Genomic DNA, 12,741 nt, shown 5'->3' on the forward strand with positions numbered 1-12,741 from the left:
TGACAATGAAACTCAGAAATTGCATCGGAATTTAATACGAAAAGTACAATGACGACTTAAGTACAATAAGACTGACTCTTCCTAATGCCTCTGTTTTGAACCATTCCTGTGACACTAGTTATAGATTCCGATTGTTCACTTCAGGTTTACTGTATCCCTTTGACCTTCTTATTGACGATGAAACACAGAAATTGCATCGGAATTAAATAGAACAGGCACAATGCCGACTTAAGTACAAGAAGACTGACTCTTCTTTCTGACTATGCTTTGAACCATTTCTGTGACACTAGTTATAGATTCCGATGCTTCACTCCAGCTTTACTGTATCCCTTAGACCTTCTTGTTGACGATGAAACACAGAAATTGCTTCGGAATTAAATAGAAGAGGCACAATGAAGACTTAAGTAAAAGAAGACTGACTCTTCTTACTGAATATGCTTTGAACCATTCCTGTGACACTAGTTATAGATTCCGATGCTTCACTTCAGGTTCACTGTATCCCTTGGCCCTTCGTATTAACGATGAAACACAGAAATTGCATCGGAATTAAATACAAAAGGCAAAATGCCGACTTAAGTACAAGAAGACTGACTCTTCTTACTGTCTATGTTTTGAACCATTCCTGTGACACTAGTTATAGAATCCGATGCCTCACTCCAGGTTTATTGTATCCCTCTGTCCTTCTTATTGACAATGAAACACAGAAATTGCGTCGGAATTAAATAGAAAAGGCACAATGCCGACTTATGTACAAGAAGACTGACTCTTCTTACTGACTAGGTTTTGAACCATTCCTGTGACACTAGTTATAGATTCCGATGCTTCTCTTCAGGTTTACTGTATACCATGGACCTTTCGTATTGACGATGAAACACAGAAATTGCATCTGAATTAAATACAAAAGGCACAATGCCGACTTAAGTACACGAAGACTGACTCTTCTTACTGTCTATGTTTTGAACCATCCCTGTGACACTAGTCATAGATTCCGATGCTTCACTCCTGGTTTACTGTATCCCTTGGTCATTCTTATTGACAATGAAACTCAGAAATTGCATCGGAATTTAATACAAAAGGTACAATGCCGACTTAAGTACAATAAGACTGACTCTTCCAAATGTCTCTGTTTTGAACCATTCCTGTGACACTAGTTATAGATTCCGATGGTTCACTTCAGGTTTACTGTATCCCTTGGACCTTCGTACTGACGATGAAACACAGAAATTGCATCGGAAATAAATAGAAAAGGCACAATGAAGTCTTAAGTAAAAGACGACAGATTCTTCTTACTGAATAAGTTTTGAGCCATTCCTTTGACACTAGTTATAGATTCCGATGCTTCACTTCAGGTTCACTGTATCCCTTGGACCTTCTAATTGACGATGAAACACAGAAATTGCATCGGAATTAAATACAAAAGGCAAAATGCCGACTAAAGTACACGAAGACTGACTCTTCTTACTGTCTATGTTTGAACCATTCCTGTGACACTAGTTATGGATTCTGATGCTTCACTCCAGGTTTACTGTATCCCTTGGGCCTTCTTATTGACGATGAAACACAGAAATTGCATCGGAATTAAATAGAAAAGTCACAATGCCTTCTTAAGAACAAGAAGACTGACTCTTCTTACTGACTATGTTTTGAACCATTCCTGTGACACTAGTTATAGATTCCGATGCTTCACTTCAGGTTTACTGTATACCTTGGACATTTCTTATTGACGATGAAACACAGAAATTGCATCGGAATTAAATACAAAAGGCAAAATGCCGACTTAAGTACAAGAAGACTGACTCTTCTTACTGTCTATGTTTTGAACCATTCCTGTGACACTAGTTATAGATTCCGATGCCTCACTCCAGGTTTATTGTATCCCTCTGTCCTTCTTATTGACAATGAAACACAGAAATTGCGTCGGAATTAAATAGAAAAGGCACAATGCCGACTTATGTACAAGAAGACTGACTGTTCTTACTGACTATGTTTTGAACCAATCCTGTGACACTAGTTATAGATTCCGATGCTTCACTTCAGGTCTACTGTATCCCTCTGACCTTCTTTTTGACGATGAAACACAGACATTGCATCGGAATTAAATACAAAAGGCACAATGCCGACATAAGTACACGAAAACTGACTCTTCTTACTGTCTATGTTTTGAACCATCCCTGTGACACTAGTCATAGATTCCGATGCTTCACTCCAGGTTTACTGTATCCCTTGGTCATTCTTATTGACAATGAAACTCAGAAATTGCATCGGAATTTAATACGAAAAGTACAATGCCGACTTAAGTACAATAAGACTGACTCTTCCTAATGTCTCTGTTTTGAACCATTCCTGTGACACTAGTTATAGATTCCGATTGTTCACTTCAGGTTTACTGTATCCCTTGGACCTTCTTATTGACGATGAAACACAGAAATTGCATCGGAATTAAATTGAAAAGGCACAATGCCGACTTAAGTACAAGAAGACTGACTCTTCTTTCTGACTATGCTTTGAACCATTTCTGTGACACTAGTTATAGATTCCGATGCTTCACTCCAGCTTTACTGTATCCCTTAGACCTTCTTGTTGACGATGAAACACAGAAATTGCTTCGGAATTAACCCTGCTGTTCTGTTCACTTTTACTTGACATATATACTGTTCGGGTCAATATGACCCGACATATCAAAATGCTTTAGAAACATAAATTTTGGTACAGTTTTAGCTATCGACATTGTTGTTCTATTCCAGTACCTTGTTAGTAATAATAATAATAATAATAATAATAATAATAATGGTAATAATAATAATAATAACAATGCATACAACTTTATTGAGGGATATTTTTCATTTAAATATGCACATAAATTTGAAACAACAGACAGTTTCCATTACAGGCATTCAACTTAGAAAGCACTACAGTTTTTCCATACTTCTATTCTTATTGTTGACAGTTTAGACGTAAGTATTGACATTTTCTAACAACAGACAGTTGTCATTACAGATATTCATCTTAGAGCACACTACAGTACAGAACACACTACAGTTTTTTTATTACATTCCAACATAGAAAGCACTACAACTTTAGAATCCTCTCTTCTTACTGATTGTAGTTTAGGCACAAGTATTCACATAAATTTGAAACAACAGAATTTTCAATACAATCATCTTATAAAATACTACAGTTCTTTTCTTACTGCTTGCACTGTGGACACAAGTAGGTTACATGTTTCTTGCAAATATGTTTACTACATTTTCCACACACCATGTTTGTTTTATTGTCATTACTTGATGGACAGAACTTACAGCGTGCACGTTTTGTAGATTTTCTTGTTGTTACCGATTCTGACACACCACCCACATCATTCGGGTTTTGGATGCTTGTGACCATTCTCAAAGAATCTTCTGTTCTTGGGAAATGCGTTCTTGATGCAATATGTTCTTTTATCAGTGACTTTCCAAGTTCCTCCAAGAATATTCTCCTTCTAGTCAATTTGCTTGCATTCCAATTAGGGTCAACCGAAATCCACAAAACGTATGCATTATAAGCAGAAACATCAAGAATATTGTAGAAAACTATCATTGGCCACCTATTACTTTTTCGTTTGCATGTATATGTACCTAATAACTGATCAAGCGTGTCTACAGCACCTTTGGTTGAATTATAGTCCAAAATCATTTTTGGCTTCTTATCAGCCCTGTCACTGATTTCCGCATCATGGTGGAGAGTGCTCATAAGTACAACATTCTTGTGTCTCTTAGGAATATAATTAACCACAGTAGTGTCATTTGTGAAGTAAAATGAAGAGCTGTGTACCTCCTTGTTGGTCATTTTGTGTGGAAGCTCCGGCTTATTTTTCCGTATAGTTCCCAACATAGTCAATTTCCTTTTCAGAAGCAGCTGCCCCAAATTGTACGACGTAAAAAAGTTGTCACACGTGATATTCTGACCACGTAACTCAGAAGTGAGATCAGATACCACCCTCATTCCCTGATTTCTTTCTGGTGCCGCTCCACTCACCTTTCCTGTATAAATTTGGGCTTTCAGTACGTATGAAGTTTTGCTGTCACACATGGTCCATATTTTGATCCCATATTTTGCCGGTTTACTTGGGATATACTGCTTGAATGGACAGCGACCTCTAAATGCTACTAACTGCTCGTCAACAGTAACATTTTCTCCTGGATTATACAGTTTAGGAAGGACCTCTACCCACTTCTCCCAAATACTACGAATTGCGGCAAGTTTGTCAGTACGTCGTCTTTCCTCTCTAGTAGATTTCTTGTCAAATCGCAGGACACGTGATATCTTACAGAATGTTTCATGAGACATGGTTGCTCGAAATATGTTTCGCCCAGTATCTTTATCCCACAAACTTTTTGTAGACTCCCCATGAGATCGATATACACCCGCTAGGAGTAAGAGTCCTAAGTATGCATGGAAAACAGAACCATCAATATCTGTCCACTGTTCACCATAAACTCGCTGCCCTTCAATATTTGTCATCTCTATTATTTCATTTTGAAGCGCTGTGTGAAATACTGCTTCAAATGAACATTTTACATCAGATATTCTGCTGACTGCATACCTGGTAACTCCTGGGGTACTCTTGATGATGTTCGAAGCTGGTAGGCGACCATGTTGTGCTGGTGGATGCAACTGCCATTCTATATTCCCATTTTTAGAAAGAAAAGTCTCTACACTATTTTGTATGGGCTGTGGACTGTCGTAACTGTCATCGGAACACTCGCTTTCAGATGCATTGCTGATGTGATCTTCAAACTCAGAAAGTGATCCTTCATCTGGTGAGGCATTTACTATTTCTTCCAACTCACGATCATTCAATGGTCTCATCGCCATGGTGTCACAAGTCAAACTGGGCAGAAACAAAGCATTCCAATTATTGAGAACTGCCAATTATTATTTCCTGGGGAAAGCAACAAACAAGCCCATTGTTGTGAACGCATGGAGCTTTAGGTGATTGTTGAGAGTAAGTTGGAATGATGCAGTCACTATTCCCACACAACACAACAAAAATAATTTTCGCCATTTCCAGATTTTAGAAATAAATACGAGTTACACTAAACATATTTGTGTCGGGTCATTATGACCCGAACATTACATATGCAACTATTACAGTTGAAGCCCAAACTTCTTAAACTTTTTTAAAACCTTTTAAAACACATGCTGCTCATCCATTTTCAGACAAAGTCACAAAGTTTCATAAATATATATTGGTATTTACATAATGTAAAATAACGTTCATATTCGTTTCGGGTCATATAGACCCGAACAGAACAGCAGGGTTAAATAGAAGAGGCACAATGAAGACTTAAGTAAAAGAAGACTGACTCTTCTTACTGAATATGCTCTGAACCATTCCTGTGACACTAGTTATAGATTCCGATGCTTCACTTCAGGTTCACTGTATCCCTTGGCCCTTCTTATTAACGATGAAACACAGAAATTGCATCGGAATTAAATACAAAAGGCAAAATGCCGACTTAAGTACAAGAAGACTGACTCTTCTTACAGTCTATGTTTTGAACCATTCCTGTGACACTAGTTATAGATTCCGATGCCTCACTCCAGGTTTATTGTATCCCTCTGTCCTTCTTATTGACAATGAAACACAGAAATTGCGTCGGAATTAAATAGAAAAGGCACAATGCCGACTTATGTACAAGAAGACTGACTCTTCTTACTGACTAGGTTTTGAACCATTCCTGTGACACTAGTTATAGATTCCGATGCTTCACTTCAGGTTTACTGTATACCATGGACCTTTCGTATTGACGATGAAACACAGAAATTGCATCTGAATTAAATACAAAAGGCACAATGCCGACTTAAGTACAAGAAGACTGACTCTACCTACTGTCTATGATTTGAACCATTCCTGTGACACTAGTTTTGGATTCCGATGCTTCACTTCAGGTTTACTGTTTCCCTTCGACATTCTTATTGACGATGAAACACAGAAATTGCATCGGAATGAAATACAAAAGGCACAATGCCGACTTAAGGACAAGAAGACTGACTGTTCTTACTGATTATGTTTTGAACCAATCCTGTGACACTAGTTATAGATTCCGATGCTACACTTCAGGATTACTGTATCCCTCTGACCTTCCTATTGACGATGAAACACAGAAATTGCATCGGAATTAAATACAAACGCCACAATGGCTACTTAAGTACAAGAAGACTGACTCTTCTTACTGGCTATGTTTTGAACCATTCCTGTGACACTAGTTATAGATTCCGATGCTTCACTTCAGGTTTACTGTATCCCTTGGACCTTCTTATTGACGATGAAACACAGAGATTGCATCGGAATTAAATAGAAAAGGCACAATGCCGACTTAAGTACAAGAGGACTGACTCTTCTTACTGACTATGCTTTGAACCATTCCTGTGACACTAGTTATAGATTCCGATGCTTCACTCCAGGTTTACTGTATCCCTTGGACCTTCTTATTGACGATGAAACACAGGAATTGCATCGGAATCAAATAGAAAAGGCACAATGAAGACTTAAGTACAAGAAGACTGACTCTTCTTACTGACTATGTTTTCAAACCATTCCTGTGACACTAGTTATAGATTCCGATGCTTCACTTCAGGTTTACTGTATCCCTCTGACCGTCTTATTGATGATGAAACACAGAAATTGCATCGGAATTAAATTGAAAAGGCACAATGCCGACTTAAGTACTAGAAGACTGACTCTTCCTACTGTCTATGTTTTGAACCATTCCTGTGACACTAGTTATAGATTCCGATGCTTCACTTTAGGTTTACTGTATCCCTTGGACCTTCTTATTGACGATGAAACACAGAAATTGCATCGGAATTAAATACTAAAGGCAACATGCCGACTTAAGTACAAGAAGACTGACTCTTCTTACTGTCTATGTTTTGAACCATTCCTGTGACACTAGTTATAGATTCCGATGCCTCACTCCAGGTTTATTGTATCCCTCTGTCCTTCTTATTGACAATGAAGCACAGAAATTGCGTCGGAATTAAATAGAAAAGGCACAATGCAGACTTATGTACAAGAAGACTGACTGTTCTTACTGACTATGCTTTGAACCAATCCTGTGACACTAGTTATAGATTCCGATGCTTCACTTCAGGTCTACTGTATCCCTCTGAGCTTCTTATTGACGATGAAACACAGACATTGCATCGGAATCAAATACAAAAGGCACAATGCCGACATAAGTACACGAAGACTGACTCTTCTTACTGTCTATGTTTTGAACCATCCCTGTGACACTAGTCATAGATTCCGATGCTTCACTCCAGGTTTACTGTATCCCTTGGTCATTCTTATTGACAATGAAACTCAGAAATTGCATCGGAATTTAATACGAAAAGTACAATGCCGACTTAAGTACAATAAGACTGACTCTTCCTAATATCTCTGTTTTGAACCATTCCTGTGACACTAGTTATAGATTCCGATTGTTCACTTCAGGTTTACTGTATCCCTTTGACCTTCTTATTGACGATGAAACACAGAAATTGCATCGGAATTAAATAGAAAAGGCACAATGCTGACTTAAGTACAAGAAGACTGACTCTTCTTTCTGACTATGCTTTGAACCATTTCTGTGACACTAGTTATAGATTCCGATGCTTCACTCCAGCTTTACTGTATCCCTTAGACCTTCTTGTTGACGATGAAACATAGAAATTGCTTCGGAATTAAATAGAAGAGGCACAATGAAGACTTAAGTAAAAGAAGACTGACTCTTCTTACTGAATATGCTTTGAACCATTCCTGTGACACTAGTTATAGATTCCGATGCTTCACTTCAGGTTCACTGTATCCCTTGGCCCTTCTTATTAACGATGAAACACAGAAATTGCATCGGAATTAAATACAAAAGGCAAAATGCCGACTTAAGTACAAGAAGACTGACTCTTCTTACTGTCTATGTTTTGAACCATTCCTGTGACACTAGTTATAGATTCCGATGCCTCACTCCAGGTTTATTGTATCCCTCTGTCCTTCTTATTGACAATGAAACACAGAAATTGCGTCGGAATTAAATAGGAAAGGCACAATGCCGACTTATGTACAAGAAGACTGACTCTTCTTACTGACTAGGTTTTGAACCATTCCTGTGACACTAGTTATAGATTCCGATGCTTCTCTTCAGGTTTACTGTATACCATGGACCTTTCGTATTGACGATGAAACACAGAAATTGCATCCGAATTAAATACAAAAGGCACAATGCCGACTTAAGTACACGAAGACTGACTCTTCTTACTGTCTATGTTTTGAACCATCCCTGTGACACTAGTCATAGATTCCGATGCTTCACTCCTGGTTTACTGTATCCCTTGGTCATTCTTATTGACAATGAAACTCAGAAATTGCATCGGAATTTAATACAAAAGGTACAATGCCGACTTAAGTACAATAAGACTGACTCTTCCAAATGTCTCTGTTTTGAACCATTCCTGTGACACTAGTTATAGATTCCGATGGTTCACTTCAGGTTTACTGTATCCCTTGGACCTTCTTATTGACGATGAAACACAGAAATTGCATCGGAATTAAATACAAATGGCACAATGCCGACTTAAGTAAAAGAAGTCTGACTCTTGTTACTGTCTATGATTTGAACCATTCCTGTGACACTAGTTATAGATTCCGATGCTTCTCTTCAGGTTTACTGTATACCATGGACCTTTCGTATTGACGATGAAACACAGAAATTGCATCTGAATTAAATACAAAAGGCACAATGCCGACTTAAGTACAAGAAGACTGACTCTACCTACTGTCTATGATTTGAACCATTCCTGTGACACTAGTTTTGGATTCCGATGCTTCACTTCAGGTTTACTGTTTCCCATCGACATTCTTATTGACGATGAAACACAGAAATTGCATCGGAATGAAATACAAAAGGCACAATGCCGACTTAAGGACAAGAAGACTGACTGTTCTTACTGATTATGTTTTGAACCAATCCTGTGACACTAGTTATAGATTCCGATGCTACACTTCAGGATTACTGTATCCCTCTGACCTTCCTATTGACGATGAAACACAGAAATTGCATCGGAATTAAATACAAACGCCACAATGGCTACTTAAGTACAAGAAGACTGACTCTTCTTACTGGCTATGTTTTGAACCATTCCTGTGACACTAGTTATAGATTCCGATGCTTCACTTCAGGTTTACTGTATCCCTTGGACCTTCTTATTGACGATGAAACACAGAGATTGCATCGGAATTAAATGGAAAAGGCACAATGCCGACTTAAGTACAAGAGGACTGACTCTTCTTACTGACTATGCTTTGAACCATTCCTGTGACACTAGTTATAGATTCCGATGCTTCACTCAAGGTTTACTGTATCCCTTGGACCTTCTTATTGACGATGAAACACAGGAATTGCATCGGAATCAAATAGAAAAGGCACAATGAAGACTTAAGTACAAGAAGACTGACTCTTCTTACTGACTATGTTTTCAAACCATTCCTGTGACACTAGTTATAGATTCCGATGCTTCACTTCAGGTTTACTGTATCCCTCTGACCGTCTTATTGACGATGAAACACAGAAATTGCATCGGAATTAAATTGAAAAGGCACAATGCCGACTTAAGTACTAGAAGACTGACTCTTCCTACTGTCTATGTTTTGAACCATTCCTGTGACACTAGTTATAGATTCCGATGCTTCACTTTGGGTTTACTGTATCCCTTGGACCTTCTTATTGACGATGAAACACAGAAATTGCATCGGAATTAAATACAAAAGGCAAAATGCCGACTTAAGTACACGAAGACTGACTCTTCTTACTGTCTATGTTTTGAACCATTCCTGTGACACTAGTTATAGATTCCGATGCTTCACTCCAGGTTTACTGTATCCCTTGGACCTTCTTATTGACGATGAAACACAGAAATTGCATCGGAATGAAATAGAAAAGGCACAATGCCGTCTTATGTACAAGAAGACTGACTCTTCTTACTGACTATGTTTTGAACCATTCCTCTGACACTAGTTATAGATTCCGATGCTCCACTTCAGGTTTCCTGTATACCTTGGACCTTTCTTATTGACGATGAAACACAGAAATTGCATCGGAATGATATACAAAAGGCACAATGCCGACCCAAGGACAAGAAGACTGACTGTTCTTACCGACTATGTTTTGAACCAATCCTGTGACACTAGTTATAGATTCCGATGCTTCACTTCAGGACCACTGTATCCCTCTGACCTTCTTATTGACGATGAAACACAGAAATTGCATCGGAATTAAATACAAAAGGCAAAATGCCGACTTAAGTACACGAAGACTGACTCTTCTTGCTGTCTATGTTTTGAACCATTCCTGTGACACTAGTTATAGATTCCGATGCTTCACTCCAGGTTTACTGTATCCCTTGGACCTTCTTATTGACGATGAAACACAGAAATTGCATCGGAAGTAAATAGAAAAGGCACAATGCCGACTTAAGTACAAGAAGACTGACTCTTCTTACTGACTATGCTTTGATCCATTCCTGTGACACTAGTTATAGAATCCGATGCTTCACTTCAGGTTTACTGTATACCTTGGACCTTTCTTATTGACGATGAAACACAGAAATTGCATCGGAATTAAATAGAAGAGGCACAATGTCGACTGAAATACAAGAAGACTGACTCTTCTTACTGTCTATGTTTTGAACCATCCCTGTGACACTAGTTACAGATTCCGATGCTTCACTCCAGGTTTATTGTATCCCTCTGTCCTTCTTATTGACAATGAAACACAGAAATTGCGTCGGAATTAAATAGAAAAGCCACAATGCCGACTTAAGTACAAGAAGACTGACTCTTCTTACTGACTATGTTTTGATCTATTCCTGTGACACTAGTTATAGATTCCGATGCTTCACTTCAGGTTTACTGTATACCTTGGACCTTCTTATTGACGATGAAACACAGAAATTGCATCGGAATGAAATACAAAAGGCACAATGCCGACTTAAGGACAAGAAGACTGACTGTTCTTACTGATTATGTTTTGAACCAATCCTGTGACACTAGTTATAGATTCCGATGCTACACTTCAGGATTACTGTATCCCTCTGACCTTCCTATTGACGATGAAACACAGAAATTGCATCGGAATTAAATACAAACGCCACAATGGCTACTTAAGTACAAGAAGACTGACTCTTCTTACTGGCTATGTTTTGAACCATTCCTGTGACACTAGTTATAGATTCCGATGCTTCACTTCAGGTTTACTGTATCCCTTGGACCTTCTTATTGACGATGAAACACAGAGATTGCATCGGAATTAAATGGAAAAGGCACAATGCCGACTTAAGTACAAGAGGACTGACTCTTCTTACTGACTATGCTTTGAACCATTCCTGTGACACTAGTTATAGATTCCGATGCTTCACTCAAGGTTTACTGTATCCCTTGGACCTTCTTATTGACGATGAAACACAGGAATTGCATCGGAATCAAATAGAAAAGGCACAATGAAGACTTAAGTACAAGAAGACTGACTCTTCTTACTGACTATGTTTTCAAACCATTCCTGTGACACTAGTTATAGATTCCGATGCTTCACTTCAGGTTTACTGTATCCCTCTGACCGTCTTATTGACGATGAAACACAGAAATTGCATCGGAATTAAATTGAAAAGGCACAATGCCGACTTAAGTACTAGAAGACTGACTCTTCCTACTGTCTATGTTTTGAACCATTCCTGTGACACTAGTTATAGATTCCGATGCTTCACTTTGGGTTTACTGTATCCCTTGGACCTTCTTATTGACGATGAAACACAGAAATTGCATCGGAATTAAATACAAAAGGCAAAATGCCGACTTAAGTACACGAAGACTGACTCTTCTTACTGTCTATGTTTTGAACCATTCCTGTGACACTAGTTATAGATTCCGATGCTTCACTCCAGGTTTACTGTATCCCTTGGACCTTCTTATTGACGATGAAACACAGAAATTGCATCGGAATGAAATAGAAAAGGCACAATGCCGTCTTATGTACAAGAAGACTGACTCTTCTTACTGACTATGTTTTGAACCATTCCTCTGACACTAGTTATAGATTCCGATGCTCCACTTCAGGTTTCCTGTATACCTTGGACCTTTCTTATTGACGATGAAACACAGAAATTGCATCGGAATGATATACAAAAGGCACAATGCCGACCCAAGGACAAGAAGACTGACTGTTCTTACCGACTATGTTTTGAACCAATCCTGTGACACTAGTTATAGATTCCGATGCTTCACTTCAGGACCACTGTATCCCTCTGACCTTCTTATTGACGATGAAACACAGAAATTGCATCGGAATTAAATACAAAAGGCAAAATGCCGACTTAAGTACACGAAGACTGACTCTTCTTGCTGTCTATGTTTTGAACCATTCCTGTGACACTAGTTATAGATTCCGATGCTTCACTCCAGGTTTACTGTATCCCTTGGACCTTCTTATTGACGATGAAACACAGAAATTGCATCGGAAGTAAATAGCAAAGGCACAATGAAGACTTATGTACAAGAAGACTGACTCTTCTAACTGACTATGTTTTGAACCTTTCCTGTAACACTAGTTATAGATTCCGATGCTTCACTTCAGGTTTATTGTATCCCTCTGACCTTCTTAATGACGATGAAACTCAGAAATTGCATCGGAATTAAATAGAAAAGGCACAATGTCGACTTAAGTACAA

At 38.4% G+C, this 12,741-nt stretch overlaps 1 protein-coding gene across 1 annotated transcript in view; it reads right to left on the minus strand.

Annotated features, from left to right (window-relative positions):
- Positions 1-4,854, minus strand: part of LOC124737599 — a 74,820-nt gene extending 69,966 nt beyond the window's left edge. The window contains exons 1-3 of the mRNA XM_047248588.1: positions 4,211-4,854; positions 3,191-4,057; positions 2,640-2,747 (exon numbers count right to left, since the gene is read on the minus strand). Coding sequence (XP_047104544.1) covers positions 2,640-2,747; positions 3,191-4,057; positions 4,211-4,854 — 1,619 coding nt within the window. The remainder of the gene's footprint in view (positions 1-2,639; positions 2,748-3,190; positions 4,058-4,210) is intronic.
- Between the last annotated feature and the right edge of the window lie 7,887 nt (positions 4,855-12,741).

The sequence above is a fragment of the Schistocerca piceifrons genome, unplaced genomic scaffold (assembly GCF_021461385.2).
Source record: "Schistocerca piceifrons isolate TAMUIC-IGC-003096 unplaced genomic scaffold, iqSchPice1.1 HiC_scaffold_1718, whole genome shotgun sequence".
Classification (NCBI taxonomy): domain Eukaryota; kingdom Metazoa; phylum Arthropoda; class Insecta; order Orthoptera; family Acrididae; genus Schistocerca; species Schistocerca piceifrons.